Source organism: Photinus pyralis, unplaced genomic scaffold (genome assembly GCF_008802855.1).
Source record: "Photinus pyralis isolate 1611_PpyrPB1 unplaced genomic scaffold, Ppyr1.3 Ppyr1.4_LG1, whole genome shotgun sequence".
Taxonomy (NCBI): domain Eukaryota; kingdom Metazoa; phylum Arthropoda; class Insecta; order Coleoptera; family Lampyridae; genus Photinus; species Photinus pyralis.
In genome coordinates, this window is record NW_022170249.1 from 15,461,663 (window position 1) to 15,482,926 (window position 21,264).

General features: G+C 36.3%; 2 protein-coding genes across 2 annotated transcripts; one reads left to right on the forward strand and one right to left on the reverse strand.

The window, feature by feature from the left end:
* Positions 1–8,082: 8,082 nt before the first annotated feature.
* LOC116159108 lies at positions 8,083–8,574 on the forward strand. Its single transcript, XM_031472014.1, has one exon. The coding sequence runs from the start codon at positions 8,148–8,150 to the stop codon at positions 8,517–8,519; it is 372 nt and encodes a 123-aa protein (XP_031327874.1). The 5' UTR covers positions 8,083–8,147; the 3' UTR covers positions 8,520–8,574.
* A 10,686-nt stretch (positions 8,575–19,260) lies between these two features.
* LOC116159946 (putative transferase CAF17 homolog, mitochondrial) lies at positions 19,261–20,534 on the reverse strand. The gene is made up of 2 exons (XM_031473055.1): positions 20,447–20,534; positions 19,261–20,392 (listed from the first exon to the last, which is right to left on the reverse strand). Exon 2 carries the CDS (start codon positions 20,384–20,386, stop codon positions 19,313–19,315), a length of 1,074 nt encoding a protein of 357 aa, XP_031328915.1. The 5' UTR covers positions 20,387–20,392; positions 20,447–20,534; the 3' UTR covers positions 19,261–19,312.
* Positions 20,535–21,264: the final 730 nt, after the last annotated feature.

Here is a 21,264-nt window from a genome sequence, read left to right on the forward strand (position 1 = left end):
TAGTATACTTCTATTTAAGTTTTGTCTCTCTCTTTTTCTCCTGGTGCATATGCCGCAGGGAGGTGTTACTTTCATCCCTTCGGATCAAGCCGCTACCGTGAAACACGGGGGCTCATAGTGTACCTATTTTGTTAATAAAATGTAATTAAAAAACGGTTGTGTCTGGAATGAAAACCACTTCCAAATTGGGTCATTTGATCCCTCGTCCCACTTAATTTTTTTCTGGGGGGTGCAAAAAAAATTCCACAAATTACAGAATGAAACTAATGTTATACAGATGAACAGCATGGGAAAATCGGAAACCATAAGAGATACAGTGCGTATATAAGGGCTTAGTAAAATGATGTTTTAAAAATTCGGAAATTCTGATCAGTTCCGAAGTTATTCCAAAAACCGAAATTAACCATATCCGTTTTTATTTTTTTCAGGTCCTGCTCCTGTTTGAAAAGAGATCAAAAAGCAAATAACACTTCCTCATAGGAACATTTTAAGCGCTACAGGATGGCATCCATAGATTTTCACTACGACGTTTCGTCTTTGAAAAACCATCATCACCTTCATATTTTTATATGAACCGGAAAAAGTACATACTGCATTCAGCGAAATTTTTTGTACGAATACAATGGCACAATATTAGTTATTTATGTATTAAGGGCATAATAGTGATGTTTATATTCTCGAGGGCGACAACTTAAAAAGCTCGAGGGCCTATGGCCCGAGAGCTTTTTAGTCGCCCGAGAGTATAAACATCAGCTTATGCCCATGGTACATACAAAATTTTATGTTTTACAAATAGTTTTCTTCGTCAAAGTGGTTCGAATTTGTTAATGTGATTGAAACCATCCAAACGTCAAACGTAATTTTAAATAATTCAATTCATTGTGAATGAGCAAGAAGTTCCAGAAACTATATGAAATAAGGCCAATCTTGTGATTTAGTAGGTATTGACAATTAATAATTGACGTTTCTAATTTTCAATGACCTGCAAATATTTGTTAGTTTTGTCATTAAGTACGAATGAGTTACTATGGTGATACTTAATGCCCTAGGGCATAGAGTGGTACTTTATGCCCGCGTATCACAGATATAAAATGTGCTATGATAGGTTAGTAAGACATAAAATTATTTATTGTCATTTAAAGGAACCATAACCATTAATGAATTATTTTGACAGTTTGTCAACGCCGGATTTTGAGGCCCAAAGTGCAAAACATTCCGTTACGTCAGATTTGTAGTGGCAAGTTAGGTCAAAAACTAATTTACTAGACAAAGTTGTGCATCCAATTTGTTTATATGAAGTGCGAACAAAACGGCTACCGGTAAAAAGGTTACGTCAATTAATTCAAGCTTCTGTTTGCTGTTAAGTTACAATGTTACATTTTTAACACTTATACATTGCGGATCATCGGTAATTTATTACTGTGGATATAATAATTTAATTTGTATTTGTTTGTAAAGTACCTACCTCAATCTTTTAAATTATAAATTTATAACCAACGTAAGGAAAACTGGAGTTGGAACAATCGTATTTTTTATAAGAATTCAAACAACAATTATTATTACTATGAATTTATTTGAGAGTGATCAAACCAGAGCATCAGATTTTTGAGTTTCAGATGAAGATGAAGATGAAATAAAGAACCAACGTTTCGCAAGGTAAGAGTAGTTAAAGGTTTATTTATTGCTGAGTTAGACGTGGTATTAATTATTTAATTGCAAAAGATTAATTGTTAGAATTAAATTTTTGCCAGTGATCTAGAAATTCAATTTTATTGTAAGAGTGTTCTTGGTTCAAAACCCATGTAAGTGTAACTAGTAAACTTGATAATAAATTTCTCAAGACACGCCCGACTCCGCTACAATGAAAAGAAATCTCTATAGACTTAATTTTATTAATTTAGGAATCTCAGTAGCCTTAATCACGTTCCACAACTTCAGGGAAATATTTAAACAAAAGAATAACTTTTTGGAATGTAAAATTTAAGGTTCGATTAAGCACAAAATTGTTCATTGACAATATTCGCGCTACATACACATTGAGCTTATAGAGAGACTCTCAGAGTCTGTCTACAGATACCACGCATGCAAGCAATCGATAGATATTCTGGTCGTTAACTGCAATTTTCTGCCGCATAAAGAACTAAACACTCGTTGACTTTTTTTTCTATTACGCCTAATCTTGTTAACACGAACTGGTTTTGTTGAATTTGATGATTAAATTTGTGGCTTCTCGAATGGTGGAAAGAAAAATCGTACTTGGAGAACCTTACAGAAAGGCTTCACTATGCACTTAACGGCTTAATTGACACACACTCAAACTATTATTTTTTCAGATGCGGAAAAATACTAAAACTTCTCACCAACACGATTAATTCATTTGATGACGTTGTAGATTAACTTTCTTCAATAAACTGCACTACCAAAAAGACGAACGTCGTCTTAACATCCAACCAGATGACTGCCCGAACAGAAACGCCCAAAAAAACAGCGTCTAAAATACTGTCGGACCACCACCGAAAAAAAGCCTAGTTTGCGATATGTTCTCATATTTGAAGGATCTCCTCGCTTCCACCTCACATATTCTGCAAGATTTCGTAAACAAACAGTCAATCAAAACCAAATTTTAGTTAACCAGTTTCGAAATAAACTGCACATCAGGTGTTTTCTTATCGGCGATAACATGTGCTTATCTTGAATCAAAATGACAGTCGACTCACACGCGCAGAATTGCGTTTAGATTCCATATAATATCGTCCTATACGTGTACCTCGATACACCATCCTCCGGTGTCACACAAAGCGGATGAATCCCCAGAAATAACTTTAAGCTTTAAACGATTGCAATTCACCTCATGGAAATGTTTTTTAGCATCCACGTGACTGCTTTATCTCAGCGCGCTGAAAGAAAAATGATGAGAGGAAGTGAAAATTAATCCCTCTTTAGGGGAAATGGCGTTAGTTACAGTTTCGGTATGCAAGAGAAGTCCAAACCATTATAGCAGTGACCGTGAAACAAAACAAAAACTACATTAAAAAATTGTAAAGAAATATGTGTTCTTGTTATCGATTTACGTACGCAACATTCTGAACGTTAAGCTGTTCACGTGTTTAAGTACAAAATCACTGATGGTCTGTAGTGTAGGGTACTAGAGAGCGAAGATTGAGCTATAGTCCCAAATTTGGGTTTTTCTTTAGTTTTTTTCTGAGCAACCATGACACATAGGAGGGTGGAATTTGATTTGGTTTTCGATTTTCTCAAAATTCCACCTCTAAAAGGATGTGTGAAAAATTCTCGACTATGAGTTTGAAATAAAGTTATCATTTGCAATACCTGGTACGAAAACGAAAAAATCGCTAAATTTCTAATTATGCCGACGCGCAGACCACACGCTGCAGCACTTCCCTCTAATATCCGGTGAATTACTAGAGACACGTTCTACTTAATAAACCACCACTTGTTGGTGAAGAGAGTGTATATTCGGATATTGGGTAATTTCGAGAATAGTTGTGCCCCAAGTGTACCCACCAAATTTAATGAAATTCTGAGCATGGTCAAGGATTTCAGGAATTTGGCACCTAAAAAAGATAGGCCAACTATTAATTGCCAATTAACGCGAAATTAGCATAATATTTTTTAAATATTGGTTTAAGAAAGGAGTAAGAGCAAAAAATAAAAAATGTTACGGTATTCTACCCCTGAAAGATAGGCAACATACCGTACAGGTATACTTGAAATCTAATGACCGTTTGCACCGACAAATTTAAGCAGAACTTAGCTTAAGCATAGCTTAAAATCCATGGCAACCATTGTCTCAATAATCATTGCCATGGATTTTAAGCTACGCTTAAGCTAAGTTCCACTTAAATTTGTCGGTGCAAACGGCCATAAGATCTTAGCGTTCCGTGGGTCTGGGCTTGAGAAGGTCGATTTAGCAGGAATTAGTTTCTTGCTTTAGACCAAAAAAGGGACAGTTTGGGAGAGTTCACTTCAACCACCAAAAGTATTTAAACTTCCTGTGTTTACATTTATTGTTTTTCTAACTAGTCGACCGTCATTGAATTATACTATAGGACTTAGTGATCATCTTGGTACAATAATATTTTTCACGATTTAAACACAGATTTTAGTTTTTAGATATTAAGAATAATAATGAATTTAAAAACCTATACTTGGGTTAGACAAGACATTTTATGTCATCACTAAGATCTAAGTAATGATTATACCAGGGTAAATAGTCGATTGCAGGCATTGTTCCTCAAGTGTTCTTACTTATTACCTCTATTAATTTCAACTATGAGAGTTCGTGGACAACGTTTATTAGTTAAATATTTCGTTTAATCAAATTGAGATGATGTATTTTAAATGATTGAATAAAATTGCAAATTACATCATGTTCAATTAAAACAAAATGTACCGCTTTCGTCATGAATAGGATTATAATCCATATATGGATACGCATTAACCATATACTGAACGTCTGAAAAAAGGCGACCAAGTTTCCATTCACCCAGATGCACGAATTACTGCAATATTAATTAGAAAAGCTTCAAGAGTTAAAAATTTCAACCCCTACACCGCTATCGCAAAGTTACCACCAGTACATTCGTTCGGTATATCAACGCGGACAGACGCGCGCATGGCACCCCAATACCCTGTGTAAACACTACATCAGCCGGCCTGCATTGCCCCAATGGAACTTGTCCAAACAATGTACTCATCAATCAAATACCACCCACTCCCCTTTTTCAACCCAAACCCTCGCAATACACCACCGCGTAATTTATAAGATAATAGATCGTAAAAATAATTAGCTTCTCTTTATTCATACTGCATTCCTTTTACGATTTAGCAGTACGTACGAATTGTGCATAATTTCTACAAGCACGTGGTTTATAAATGACCTATCGGGGGAATGAATGCGGGAAACAACGTGGATCTAAACTATTTGGGAAACACAAAGTGTGTAAAAGATTTTCAATTTTCTCGCTGGGATATGGTATAAGGGCACGTTCTACTTCTCGTGCAAACTCAATCGGCTACAAAGAAGAAACCGCTATACCGATACCTTACACTGTGAATATGCTTTAAAAAATTCGTTTTACGTTGTGTGTCAATAATGATAATATAAAACCCCATACCTCAATTTCATTGCTCTTTCAATATCTAAACAAGTTAAAAAAGTAATCATAAACGATTTACAAAAAGCGCATTTCCACATGCATTCATTTCCTATTTGTAAGATACAACTTCTATTAAAATCGTAAAAATCCGGTCACAAATATGAAAGGTAGATTAAAAAATTACAATTCGAGAGCGGTTTCAAAAATTAGATGAGGTTTGGTGTGTGACCCCAAATTTGTTTGGCTAACAGTGTGTTCAAAATAACTTACATTGCATATTTAAAAAAATTGATTGAAAACAGGCGATATAAATATTGTAACAGCACAGACATTTCTGCTGGTTCATTTTGTCATACTGTGTATAAATATTTGTTAGTAAATTAAGTTGGGAACATACTGTACATAAGTTATGGGGAGTTTAGTCATTTTTAGTGAGTAAGTTGGTATAAGAGAAGAGAGCGATGGCCGCTTAAGAAAAGTCAAGGTGGTGGTAGTAAAACTGAATTAAACATTTTTGTCCTAGAGAATATCTTTAGCGTGAAGATTTTTACGTAGGGAGACAGTGAAAGTGCTCTACGTTTCGTAGTATAAAATTCGTTACCTTTACACACGAATAACTTATAATAAATATTGTGCAATAGTGACGCAATCATATGCGAGTTCAACGCCATTCAGAGCGAGAAAACTTTCCACGTGAACGAAGTTTGTAATTCCTTGTTGGGAAACCATTTTCACCTTTTGCCAGCGATTTGTTTTTACCGTTTTGGGCCAGCGATTTGTTTATTGGCCAGCGTTGGTTTTCACCTGAAGAAGATCGAGGAGGAATCGATATTCGAACCAATATATTTCGAGGTCACTGACATGGACGAAATTCAAGGAGTCTGAGCCGCACTAGGAGTCAACCCAGGCAGGCGACGACGAGCTTACATTGAGGGCGACGTAAAAAGAGATAAGTACTTAACAATTTTTATTTGTGTAGGTACTCGCGAGTTCGACATTCATTTCGGGCGAATAAAAGAAACAAAAAAACCTTTTCCGCGTTTCTGAGGTTTAAATTAAATAGGTCTCATTTGTATTAAGAGTAGGTATTGGATTGTTTAGCTTAAGTGAGGTAGAAATAATATTTAGTTGTTTTGTTTAGGGAAGCAATAAGTTAGAACTAGAAATTGATTTAAAAAGCATTGAAGAAAATTATACCAACATTGTCATTTTGCATTATATTTTGTTTTCTCTATCGAAGCAGTGAATTGTAAAACACCCAGAAGTCCTGTAGAAAAAGAGCATCTCAACCCTGAGTTAAATATTAGTCGAGGCATATTATTATTGTAACTGAGAACCAAAAGCAGACCCAAGGTAAGTGCTGTTATTGACCACTTTTCTTTGTTTATTGAGAATCCATCTTAAAATAATTGTAACAGTTGTTACAATATACAGTTCATTGCACATTAAGAAGTAACCGTACGAAATATCCAAAAAACTTAGCCAGTATTCCTTCCGGAGATCCAAGGTTCGTTCCGTATTATCTAGTTTTAGAGGTCTATCCATATACGGCAGTACTGTATTGAACCATAAGGAAAACGTCGATTCCAGAAAACGCTATAATTAAGGTAACGAAATTCCTTTTGATTTTGTATTCAAAATAGCTAGATTGCTTTACGTTTTATGTGTAAATTGGCTGAATGGATCAGACTCTTATTGTATAAAATAATTATATTTGAACTCATTTAGAAGGAATTTTGAATTTTTCTTTAGAAATCGTATTGTTGTTATTTAAAATAAAGATGGTTAAAACATTTTTTTACAAATCTAAAGAATGTCAACTTATTGAACGCGTCTAGTTTAAATTTTTGAAATACGTATATTACAAGCATTATGGCACGTATCATTTTTTGGTATCATATAATTCTATAAGAGAGTCGTTCCAATTAAAAACTTTGCATAAGTAGAAGTAATGTCCATTCTCTTATTTTTCTTTTAAAATTTTGAATAATTTTATTGACGATACAGTTATAAGAGGCACAATTAACTTCTATGTTCCAAATGTTATACCATCAAGAACTAGAAATTTATTTTATATCCCATCCCCCGCGTCAACACTCTTAAGTCTTAACATATATTTTTTTATATTCTTTATGTACATGAACATTGTTATTGGGGTAACCTGTTATGTTCATAAATAAAAAAGTACTATACGCTATGGGGATGATATATTCATACCAATTACCGGCAAATTCGAGGCTATTCTATGCAGACTAATGCAATCAGCTCTTAGGGTAACCGAAGAATGTTGTAGGGAACACTCCTTGTCCAAAAAAGGGAGCTAGGGAGCTTATACGTTATAACTTGGGTGTATCGATTTTAATCATTTACCTTCAACAACAAATTCGTATACCCTAATTACCTAATTTCCTCCATAGATCAACTCCTTTACAATGATTCAATGTAGGATGCGCAATATCCTCCACATTAATTCCCGAAAATTTCTTTATGCTCATTAACCGTGTATTTTGACACACTTTCCACTTTCACACACAATCCCTTAACTTGTTTAATGCTGGAGAGACTCCCCGCTAAACCAGTGCTTTGGAAATTAAAAATGGGTTTCCGTTCATAAAGTCCCCTGTATTTTTTTTTAATGAGCAGGGCCCGGGGCCAAGAGGCTTGCTTTTCATGTACACCTTTCTTGGTAGTTCACTACCTTCTTCAGAGAGACTAACATGCGCCGGGGCCTAGATGACAATCAGGTTAGACCTACTCCTGTGCGGTTTAATTACTAATTGTCCTGGTCCATTGCATCTGCAAGATTGAAAGGTATAGAAAAGGAGGCGATCAGACTCGACACCCCTCCTGCCAATTGATCGCTTGCTACGACTTCAAGGGCGTGAGTTGCCGGGCCGGGGTTGTCGAGCTTCATATTTTTCTCGAAAAACTGCGGTAGGCAGTGCTTAGTGTATGGTGTTTTTCTATGACAACTCGTGACAGATTGACGTTTTTCGGTTTACAACTCAATAAATCAGAATAATTTAAATGGATCGACAGAAAAGTGATATATTCGCGCTCGATAAATCCGTCAACTCCGGAATGGAAATCCTATCGGTTGGCGGCACGAGGTTTGGAAAATTGAACAGAATCCGAAGTACGACCAGTAATGTCTTCCCGGTCGGGTGTATGGGAACGGTCGAAAGTCCCCGAGCCGAAACGCCTCGTATGCCGGTTAATGAAAATAATTCATTTGCGAAACCCAGCCCTAGACCTGAAACGGTTATTGAAGAGGTAACGTCACCTAGGGAAGCAACGTCGAAACGTAACCCCGTAACTGGGGAAGGGGTGAACAGTAGCGATATGCCTAAAGCTAGTTCATCTCGAAGAAAATTGGAGCAGCCAAAATTCATTTACTAACTTGTGTAACATTTTGTGTCTTTTAGCACATTAAATTCGTGTATCATTTGCAAAACGTATTCATTTAACATTAATAGAATTCAGAAATAAGCACCAGGTGGTGACTCAAGAATGACTGAATCACTATTGGATATGGTGTCTCCTTATAACAAAAAATATGTATCACAACAAACGTTAAATACAGTAAAAAGAACCTTAACTCTAGCTAAACTTACCAATCCAGCACATTTTCTCTTATTGGAGAAACTGCAGCAATGTTTCCGAGGTCGAACGACATGATATAAGTCATGAAAATGTGACTGCAAGCTGTAACTAATATTTTACCTTTTTTTATGCGGACTCTCAATCTCGAAACTTCTAGTACCCATTCCCACAATAGTTGACACAGACTTTGGAATAGTGCCGACACAAAATTTCATCCCTGGTTAGAGTGCACTTCACAGGGCACATCTTATCTAGAACATTTTGTCTCTCATCTTGAATCGTACCTTTTATTTTTTGTTGACAGGCCTCCCCGACCTGTTGGCCGGCTTTCATTTCTTGCATTAATTGCGGCAAAGTCGGCTGCATGTAAATGCAACGGGGAAGAAATTAGTTGGTAGGCTCATTGGAACGGCACGGTTCTGTTGGGTGTCACTAGGAGGTTTCAATCCTTGCTCCTGGCCAAGAGGCGGATTGCGGAACGGTCTCGGAAACCACGGGTATTCAAACAGAGAAGCGGAAAACTCCAGCGATCTTGTAGGCAGATTAACAGTAGGATAGTTCTTCTAGCACGCCGAAAAGAGTTGCACTCGCACTCTTTTCCTTCTGCGGGATATATTTGTACAGCGGAATATGCGTGCGAACCGCCGCATCGGTGCATACTTACCTATCCCGCTGTACAAATATATCTCGCATCCATCCCGCTCCCGTTTCCGTTTCTGCAATCCCACGTCAGTTTTAGTGGACCTTTACTGTTAAAGATGCCTATCCGTCACCGTTCATAAATGGGTTTCTGGACCGTCTTCGTCAAGCTCGCTACGCTCCCAGCATCGATTTGAAACAAGTTTATTGGTAGATACCGCTGACTCAACCTATTATCGCTTTGGCCACCTCCGGCAGAGTGCTTTTCCAAGTTAAAGTCATGTCTTTTGGATTATATTCCGCAACCGCGACGTTCTACTTCTTTTGGACCGGACTATACGGCCAGTGGTGCCACGAGTGTTCGACATTATCGTGTTCGGGAGAAGGTTCACCGGGCACATACAATATTTCAGAAAGGTTTTTCGCCCTCTCCGTTAGGGACAGGTTAAAAATTAATCCCGAGAAATGTCAATTCTGCCTCCCGTCTCTAAAATATCTGGGACACGTTGTTAATGATGGAGGTTTACGCACCGATCCAGACAAGGTAGCCACAATTCTGCAATTACCGACTCCACACAACATTACAACCGTAAGAAGATTTCTTGGAGTAGCGACGTGGTATCGCCGTTTCGTTCCGAATGTTTCCACATAGTAGCCCTACTGACCAAACTCCTCCGAAAAAAGCAAAATTGAAGTTGGAGCGAAGAACAAAATCAAGCTTTCCAAACTCTCAAGAACCGTTTAACCAACGCACCGATTCTGGCATGTCTTGACTTTAACCGATCCTTCGTTTTATAAACCGATGCCTGTAATACCGGGCTTGGCTGAGCACTCACCCAGCAAAGCGATGGAGAAGACCAAGTGATCGCTTATGCTAGTTGAACCTTTACATCTCCGGAAAAGGATTATTTCGTTACGGAAAAATATCGTTTGGTTATAGTCTGGGGAATTGAGAGCAGTGCCTGCTCGGGCGCCAGTTTTTAATGCGACGTACTGCAGTAGCCGGGAAGTCCTGGTGTAAATGATACTTCGGTCGACAGGACGGTGCGTTATTCTCGTTGGAACGGTACAATTCTCTCGGGTGCCACCAGGAGATTTCAACCCTTGCTCCTTGATTAACGAAGGTTTGAGGAAGAGTCTCGAAACTCTCAAATGGAGAACCGGAAAACTCCATGGATCTTGCGGGCAAATGGCGTCCGTCACTGGCGAAAATCTAAAAAAGAATTACGGCACCCGGGTTGGTAGCAAAGATGTAGATGACTCGGAATTTCCCAGCCGACCGGAGCACACGGTTTATAACATCCAAAAGTTAAAACTAAAACTTTATTTAATTAGCAGGCCCCTTGACGTCCTAAAAATCGAGACTTATCGTGAATTTTGTATTAATTAAGCGCGCTTCTAATGATATTAGGCCTAATCTAATCAGACGAAGTTTGCTGCGTCACATTTAATTAACTACTGTTAATTATACTCACCCAAATGGCCAGATCAAAATTGGTAAATTCGACAACCCAGCAATGCTTATTGTTACCTATAATTTCGGATAATGAAATAAACTGCACGACGTTGTAGCCTTTAATGCTCGCTTTCGCTTAACATTAAAGTCGGATAACAATCAATTAACGGGCCCGAAGTCTTAAAATATTAATTCTTTCTCTGCTTCCCCATGCCGAGGGTCGTCGGATGCTACAAAAACACATCTCCACCGGAACAATTAGAAACTTAACAATTATTTTCGGCAGCTGGTTTCGCTTATCGGCGGCTAAAACACGACGCTAGTAATCAAAGCAATTACTTTTACCTTCTCCTAGTGAAAAACTACATAGGTCCACAACTACAGTTTCTTGTAACGAAGTGGCCACTTGAGTTTGTCAAAGTACCGAGCGTTCATTAAAGCTGGTAGCTTCCATATGTACGGTGCGTTCATTAATCTCTGTACGAATACGGTTGCTTCGTTACTTTTAAAGATATCACGTCCGGTAATGATCATTATTGATCATTAGAAACGTATTGTTAAAGATATTCTGGTATTAAACAAAATCTGAACGCGGAGGCTTCCATGACCAGAGTCAGTAAGATGCGAGCGACTTCCGGGATAAGACTGTTAATGTTGAACGATAAGTCAACATTTCGCCCATTTTCATAAGGGGCTTCATCAAGGAAGAAAAGTCATCGTTTCGCCCCCTCTCGTGCTTAGGTGCTTAATTAGGACAGGTGATCAAGCCCCTTAGGAATAAACTGGGCGAAACGTTAACTGCTCGTTCAACATTGACATACGGTCCTATCCCGGCAGTCTCGCGCATCTTAATTAATTTAAAATTTGAGGTCCTTTTTCGCATCTCCATCGACTGTCAAAATGACAAATGTTAATGGACAATCTGTTAAAACTCTATAGAACGATGATATTGAGGCTGTTAATCCAGTTAAATGTAAAATTTGATTTTGCACGCACACGTGTCTTTTTTTTCGAAATTTTTCAAACGTGACCAGACAGTTTTTGAGTAGCTCAATTTATCGAAGTATTTTTACATGTAATTCCTTTTAGCGTTAACGTTATAACAAATATCTGAAAGTTATATATAAGTTTCAAGTCTACAGTTCCAGTATTGATTTTAGCATACGAATGGAGATGCGTGCCATATACGAAGCAAGTTACGAGTGTTTCGTGTCAATTTGAAGTGGATAACAAAACCTAAACAAAAGAGAGAAAAGTAAAAAGGCAACGCAAACAAATTAGTATTATATGTAGAATAGAGCGCACCTAATCTGGGCATTCCATCAAATTAAAGGTAGATTAGCAAAGCATCGCCTGACATAATAACAACAGATCGGCTTGGTTTAGACGAGGACGGTATTTACATTCCAGTCGGATTTGCAAATATTTGAGCCTGTTGACTGTTACCTGTTATACTAAACTATCCGTTCCGAGAGTAAAATTGTATGTATATTGATTAACCTTTGATGCCGTAGAAAAGGATAGCACTAACTTAGCACTGCAAATATAAGCTCGGCTTATCCTACTTCACTCTTTATTGCCGCGATTCAACGACAAACAACAAATATATGCTTAATACACATGTGCGTGTTGAAGCTTATTTTCTAGATGTGCCTTTTTACATCGCACATTCAACCTTTTCTGTGTACCCAACTAACTTAAATGTTATAGATTTATTTGGTCTGTAAATGGTCACGCCCTCTTTTTATTTAAATAAATATACATAGGCTGCACGCTTGCACTTGTTGACTTATTAAGCTACAATAAAAACATTACGACAAACGCTCTTTAATACCTTTACTCTTTTTCTCCCTAAGACGGTACCTATTGATTTTGAGCGTTTTCTTCCGTACTATATCGAAATATTTGTAGTAATTATATACAAATACACATTTTCATCGTGTCAATCATTATGACCGTATGAAGAAAAGCACAGACAATTAAATTTGATGACACTACAAAGAAAAAATTTATGTTAAATGAATTCATAAAGTTTGCACTAGACGGTTGTCCGTAACACATGTTAATAAAGTCTACCAACTTTAAAATGATATGAAAGTATCATTTAGAATGTGTAAGGGAAATCTCGGGGTTAATTACATGTTAATTAAGTAGTGTTGAGGTTACTGTCATTCTTTACCCCATGGCAAAGGTGCAGAAAGTCAGTTATGTTAGGTGAGAATATTTTATAGCAGATGTTAAATTGACATTTTAATAGATTTGAATGAATGGACTAAGTCGCTCCTTAACCGTGAGGGTAGATACAGTAATGACTTTAGCCGCAAGGGTAGGTAAAGTGAAACAAATGATTATGCGTTCTAATGACATGTCATTCTTATTACAAATTGGACGCGAAAAGGACAATGCTATTGTTTCTATGGAAACGACCGCGATGGCAAAACCTTAAGCTTACTATTTTACACGTCTAAATTAAATTCAGAGTTGTCAGAAGCTTTGCAATGATTTATATATTTACGAGATTCAAACATTGTTGGTCACGTATAAAATTCTCAATCCGGGGACACATTGCATAAATCTACAATGTCAATGTTTAAATTTAAATTAATTTTTAGACTGACTACGTAGTCAGAGAACAACGTAGCTATAATTGTTAAATGACTATCAACAAAGGTAGTAATTACAATTCGATTTTATCGTATGTATATATAATATATAATATATAATATATAATAAAAAGATTACCTTTTGAACTAAAGATCGCAACGGCCTTTTTGAGCTGAAGAAGGACGCTTTTTGCCTTATTGGTAACAGAGAAGAACACAAACAAACAAATAAGAGGGGTAGTGTATAGCGCAGCACAAAATATTGCGAAATAGCAATTCTAACGTCTGACACTGATCAGGCTAATACTGTAATTATACTATAATTAATACTCCCAAGAATCAATAATTTAAATGACTTACACTAGTAAAAGCAAAATTTTGATAGACCACGGATTATCTATACCACATCTCTCTACAAGCATAACGTGACGTTAAATTCAAGACAAGTACTTTACGATTCACAAATAACTACATTTCTATTCGACGGCAATGCAGTCTAATTGTTTCAAAATCAGGTAGTATGAAAAATTTCTTCGGAGTAAAACAAGTAGCATAACAAAAATTGTAAATATCGGTCTCAGACAAAGTCTAGGTAACTTCAAAAACCAATTTACAAAGCAACGGTAGCTAATATCTCAAATAACACAGCTAATCGGAAGGATCCAATGTAATCAAACTAAAGGAAATGAATTCTCGGAGACACAAAAGTAATCTTCCACAAAATCGAGTCTCGACAAAAAGTGATGTACGTAAAATCAGGTATATTGGAGCGTTCTCCAAACGGTTTCCTTAATACTTGCGGTTACAATCCATGTAAGTAGGCCACAGATAATGTTGGTATCACGTAATTAATTTCACTGGAATCTGTCGGTAAGGTAGAAACTCATCTATAGCGTGCTTGAATTGATAAGATGGCGGTGGAACCCCCCAATGAATTTTCCTTGCGCAATATTGAGAAAATCCAAAATTCTGCGGTTTCCACTCAGGAATATTGACGTAGAAAGCAAATGAAGTAGGTAACAATAAAGAAAAGAGTAAGCCAAAAGTAAGAAGCCAAACCATTTTTCAAAGTCAAAAGGTAATGCGTAATTTTTGTTACATACCGAAAATGGCGATGAACTTGTAAAATATATCCCCAACAGCGTCAGCGAAGTGTCGAAAGCAAAATAACAAGAGAAAAACCATACAGCTACAATAAATCCCAAAAGGCAGACAAAAATGGCGAGCAACCAGGGTGGCGTGTACATTCTTCTTAAAGCAATAAGTGAATGTCGTTTTGTACAACAAGTGCGTGCGCCGAAAAGAATTGAAAATAAATCTTTGCGCGACCTCCATCGGCAAAACATAGAACTAATAAGAAATCTATAACACTTGGAACAAATTTACTACAGAAACAACTTACATCTAAACTACTTGATTACAAAGGACTAGATGGCGTAAGAATTTAAATAAGAGCGCAAATCAAATATTTACTTAAGCGGTAAGAAAATAACGCTACAAAATTCATGGCAAGCACTGTCGCAATAATCGTTGTCATAGATTTTAAGATATGCTTAAACAAGTCGAGCTTAAATTTGTCGGTGTAAATGGTCATAAATCGGGTAACGTATCGATTTTGATCTTGACGGGATATTTAAAATTCACGATTTATGTAACAACGATTCCAAATTTTATTGTCATAAATCAACCCAAAGTTTTGGATCTATTAATATCACATTATGACAATTTTGAATTTCATGGCCTATTCAAATATAATTATTTTTCCTCGGTTCTACCCACATAGTTTTTAATTTAGATATTATCCTAATTAACAGAAAAGGCGTCTACTTTTAATCATAATTGCACCTCCTTCGAAAATTACCAAGATTTTAATGGGACCTAATATTCGCATACCTCATTGAAATAAGATGTAGAAAACTAGAAATAAACCTGCATTTCACCCTTAACAATAACAATCCAACAATTTCCAACGCAGCGCAATGGAAAAGAAATGAGACGAGTTTTCTGAAATAAGAGGGTGCGACACATGTAATAATGAAGGGCATTGTTTACAGAGTGTGACGTCACTGTTTGCAATGTCCAACATATTGCGGCCAAGTGAGGCAATTTCCTATCAGTGTATATAACGAGCCCTTAGAGAATGTTATATATTCTCTGTGGATAAATTGTACACAGTGCGTGCATACCTGAATTTGGTTTAGGCAATTAATGTACCTACAAAAAAATTATTTCATTACGTTTGCGTTGCTTATTTTTTAAATTACGAGCAACTTTAATTTTTGTAGCAACGACTAACAAAATTAATATTTCAGTCATAAATACATAATTAATTTTGATATGCGAGCTGTTCTTAAGTTTCAATTTTAAACTTCATCTCATCACAAAACTCTTCAAAAGGGTTGTAGAAGAGGAAAATGACGCAATGCAAACAAGAAGACGAATCTGCAGCGCTTCCTTAATTAATAAACTTCTGCTAATGAAAGAAATAATTAATTTCTGCCTGCCAGTACTGCGCCATTTTACAGAAAATCTAAAAACTTTTAGTAACTTTATGTATCGTTTCAACACGACTCAACTAAAAACATTAATTAAAGTCCATTAAAATTTTATGAGTGCTACTAGTTTGGTAATACCATAGAGTGAAAAATGGACATATCACGCCGTATAGGTATAAAGTTTTGTCACCAAGGGACTATCCTTGAATGTAGATGGCTTTCAGAAGATCAAGTGTCTCTCTCTTATTTATAGTAGACTTTTAAATCTGCGTAAAAAGTTGACATACCTACCTATAGGTACGCAGAAGGCTTGCGTTTGGTTTTATATTCAAAGATATTATATTTAAACCTAATCTAAGTACCTGCCTAATTGGGACTGTAGATCATGTATCTTTTCCTGACTTGCAAGTTGCAATTCTGCATTAAACTTTGTAGGAACAAATGCAAAAATTAATTCAAAGCGTTCTCCTTAGGTCTCCAAGGAATTTGATGTTGATGGAATCTGGGGTTTACACAATTAAAATAATTTGAATTTTCCTTTCATTTAATAGTTAAAAATGGAGGATTCGCATCATACCAAAATTGTAAGGGCATATTGTGGATTTACGAAAAGGGTCATTTCTATGTAATCTATGAAAGAAAAGGAATGTAAGACAAAACAAAATTTATTTTTATGTCTTCAGTGTTCTTGCCTACAGAGGCCTACCTGTTCAAAAGGAATATGACTTGCAAACTAACTGCAAGAAGGATGCGTTTCTCTCTCCGTTCTCGAGGTATTTTGATTTGTAGTTTTGACCCTCCAACGCGCACTTCTCGCCTCAATCCCAGACGCCAGATTGATAGGCAGACAGAATAATATAATACATTTGATTAGTCAAAAACCTTAAACAAATCAAATTTAATCCGTTTCCATAGATACAATGAGTTTTGCTAGCAAGTACTGAAACAACTAAATTGGGATATCCTAGGTCAATGTTCTGTAAAGCCACAATTTTTAAAGTAGAATAAATAATGCGAGACAAGGCTTTTTATTTGGAATAATTCTTATACTATACGATAAAAAATGAGTTGCTGTCGAGTCAGCACCTTTGGAATTTTTGTTTACATAGGAAATTGTACTTAACTGGAACTTCCAAAGGCGACTCGGCAGCAACTCATTTTTGATCGCCCGACCTAAACAAAGGGATGTCAAAAGTATACCCTGGAATAAGTATAATTTTTTATTGAAAGCATACTTAAATGAATTATTATTTTACTATATTTCATGAATGGAAAATGATTTCGACATGCCGTTTTACGCAAATGTAGGTATGTTTATACTCTTTCATTCTATCATTGAATAACGGCTTAATTCAATGATTCTATGCCAAAAAAAAATATATATACCCTTACATTTACATTTTTACACCGTTAGGTGTATCCTTCCTTATATTTCAAGAGCGTGTACTCATGTAATTTTTTAAAACATTGCGCACAAAGATTGAGATTGAGATTGAGAGAGAGAAATTGAGCATTGTAAGAGCCTATTGCCATTGAATAAGTACTTCATATTCAATGCTATTGCTAAACTAACGAGATCGTCAGAATAAGAAAGTAACCGATCCAGGACTACCGTTACCGTTAAAAAAGTCATCGTGTGAGATCGAAGAGTTCTTTCCTATGACACCAGCTTGAAAACAATCGAACCACAACTGTAGAAGAAGATAGGAAAAAACTGAAAAATCGCCACGTTAGTAACCCACGCTCGAGGATGGCGCCCAGATGTCGCCAACCCCACGTTATGTGGGCTCGTCCCTAAAGCTGATAATTACACTCCTCGTGTTTCTACACACTTTTTATATCGTCTATTCCACTAAGGGCCGATTTATAACGGACATCATTTTTCCCCATGTATATACCGAGAATAAGACATACCTAGAATAAATGTTGACGGTTGCGTTGGTTACAATATTGTGTCAACCAATGGGATACATATTGCTATGGTAGTTATTTCAAGCATATCTTATTCTGCGGAAAAGTGTAATTGTAGAATCGGCCCTTAGTAAGGTATATTGTTCTAGTTTGCCGGGGGAAAGTGTTGTACGGAAGATGGGTTTGTATTTTCAGAACCGAAATCACAACCGAAACCGTAATTCCTCCCCTTAAAAAATTTACTGAGAACCGGAACTCATAATTTTTTTACGATTTTTACGGGTTTTTTGTGTTTTAAAAATTTTTATGGGTATACCTGCTCGGAAAAGAGGGGGGGGGGGGTAATTTAGCTACCACTATTTTTTAAATAAATTTGTTGAATATTTGGTTTTTTAGTCTCGACTTTTCTTAGTTACCTATCACCCCTTTTTTGTGTGAATACGATTTGCGAAATAAGAATGGGACGAACATCATCCAACAATGATCATAAACATTTTGTCTATGATAATACTAACAAAATATTTTCTGTCTTTGTCAGTCACCCTGTGATATAGGTTCATCTCCCAGCCAAGTCCACTGTAATTTTGAAACAAGTAAGCAGCTAGGCAGGCTTCGGTTTGTTGCGTATGCATAATTGATAACCATTTTTCACTTGAAACCGAAAAAAACCATTGTGAACTAAAAAAAAGATTCAACATAATGATCTTTAGAATAAAAAAAAACGTTATCGGAACCGTAATTATTTTTAGAACCGAAACCCTTATAAATATTTTTGCAATATAGGTGTCAGAACCGGAACCGTTATTTTCAATAGGTCCAGATTCCTGTTATTCACACAGGCTGTTTAGATTTTCGTTATGCAATCTCCCATATTCAAACGAAAAATTTGTATTGGATCAATAGAGTAGCGTTGTATATTGACGCGTACTGTATATTTTATCCCAATTGTTCAAAATCCCAGTACAAAACATAACATCTAACCTCAATTTCTTGAATTTCATTTTTCAAATAGAGCCACTTACTTTATAAAAATTATTAATTTGTTACTAATGAGTGGGGAAGATGAAAAACAACCTGAAAATACTGATGAGGCAGAATATAGTGAAGAAAAACGCTATTTCAGTTGTAAATTATGTAATTTGCATGAACGCTACGATTACTTTGGGAAGTCTCCTGAATTTGTGCGTAACTACAAATTAAAAGAAGATTCCTATGTTCTTGAAGATCCTTTCGCTCCTCCAAAACGTGGGGAATATTTAATTTTAGGAGCACATTGTGTTCAGTGTAAAATATCAGTCTGTAAAGACAGTAATTGCAGTTTCTACATTAATGGCACTTACTGTATGCCCTGTGCTAAAAGTTGCAGATACAACTTTCCTAAACTTGTTCAAGAAAAGCTTAATAGAATTATTTAGATAAAGCAAGCTACTATATAACAGATCAACACATTTAATAGACTTTGATAATAAATAAATAATTATATCATTAATTCTTTGACAAACTAGTTCTTTCTTTTGGTGCTTCAATAGGCCACCAAAATGGTTTGGATGTCGTGGCAATTCCATCACCAACACAAATTTGACTAACACTCAACGCCTTCTCAATTCTTAAGAGAGCCAAGCCAACATTTCCAGTCACACCTCGTAACTTTCCCAAATTGGTACTCTCACTTATAATCTTACTGTCTTCTGGGATGCTTTTCAATTGGTCTTTAAAGTATAGGGGCATTAATCGTTTACGTACCACACCAGTATGATGGGTACGTGCTGTTAACTCCTGCCCAATGTAACAGCCCTTATGAAAACTTATGCCATGCAGGTAGTCACAATTAGCCTCCAATGGAAAGGAGTTGTCAATTGGTAGGTCATCAAGACCTTCGCCTACACCTAAAGTGTATCTAAGCCACTGATATGAGCGCTCTTGACTAGGATTACTTTCAACATTAAAAACTTTGGCTATTTCTTTGCGTAGGTCTAGATTTCTCGGAGCAATCAGTCGTACGCCCAAATTTGCCACACGCGGATCGCTATAAATGTGCACATCTTTAAACATCTTGCACGTCTTGGAGGTCTCTGGTAAAATTTCGTTCAGCTCTTCAATCGGTACAATCAACCCTTCTAAATGTCGAGAGATCTCATGCACACTCTTCCCACTGTCGGTGTGGTGTGGATCAAACATGGCATAAACACACATTTCTGTATCGACGCTACTTACATCAACTTTCCGTCGAACACGATACATTTTCAAATGCTTTTGAAACATCTCAATTCCACGACGATCGCATTCCATCAAAAACACATTTTCGCTAACGGTTCGATATAAAATGGCATCAAAAAGTATGCGACCTTTTGTGTTGAGGAACATTGTAAAGATACTTCCAGTACCATGTGACAAGTGAGTAACATCGTTGGTGATGAGACCTTGCAAATAATCGGCAACATCAGTTCCCGACACTCTTAGCAGGCTTCTCTCCGTTAAGGGCTCTACATTGTACTTCAGAGGTAAACTTGCAAACTGTCGTCGTAAGCAACACTGTATTTGATGCACCCTGCTCAGCATTTTACCCTAGAAATTTTATACGTCAGTAAAGTTTAACAATATCGACGGCTTGTAACAAACTGGTAAATCGGAAAATAATACACTTCTTTTCACATTACGAATTTGTTGACGAATTTTGTGAGGTTATTTAAGTGATGGGAGTTTTCAGTTTTGAGACAACAGAATTAGGATAACGTAATAAGCCAGTGGCGTCTCTTCAAGATTTACTTTAAGTCATGAAATATTTTAAATAATTTGGTTTAATTTTTTATTCACACATAATTAGTCAGATTGTGGGTCGTTTTATAGCACAATTCCATTTATTTCTGATAAGCTAGTAATTAAAATTGTTACATTATTAGAAAACCAAGAGAAGATAGAAGCGTTTAGAGAGACTTACGCAGAAAAAGAAGACAAAAGAAATTAATAATAGTTCCGGGATTAAAACTACCAGGGGCGGTTTTTAGGGGGGGGGCGATCGCCCCCCCCCCTAAACATACTGCTCAATTGTTTTTTTATTTCATTAGGTTTACATAATAATCGAATTAAATAGACTGCACTCAGCACTGATTACCACCACATAATAATTTTTTTTGTAGTGTTTTATTACTATTTGCAATCAGTATAAATAAAGTTACAATACTATAAGCAAATGCATTTGCTGGAACGGGGGTATATGAATATGGTGCGGATTTATGGCATTTTGTTTATACGTTAATTTTGAATGCAGAATGTAATGGTTATTAGTTTTGGATCTATACGTTTCATGAAAAATGAAAGCATTTGAGCCTATTTTTATTTTGCCTTTTTTGCTTTTTTTGAACAATGGCGCTTTAAATGCTTGTTGTTGCTTTTTTTTAAAATCATGCTTAAATTGGATTGGGATCATATTTGGCAAG

Excerpts from the sequence above, each read along its gene's own strand:
- LOC116159108 (XM_031472014.1), top strand. The coding sequence starts at position 8,148 with ATGGATCGACAGAAAAGTGATATATTCGCGCTCGATAAATCCGTCAAC.
- LOC116159946 (XM_031473055.1), bottom strand. The coding sequence starts at position 20,386 with ATGCTGAGCAGGGTGCATCAAATACAGTGTTGCTTACGACGACAGTTT.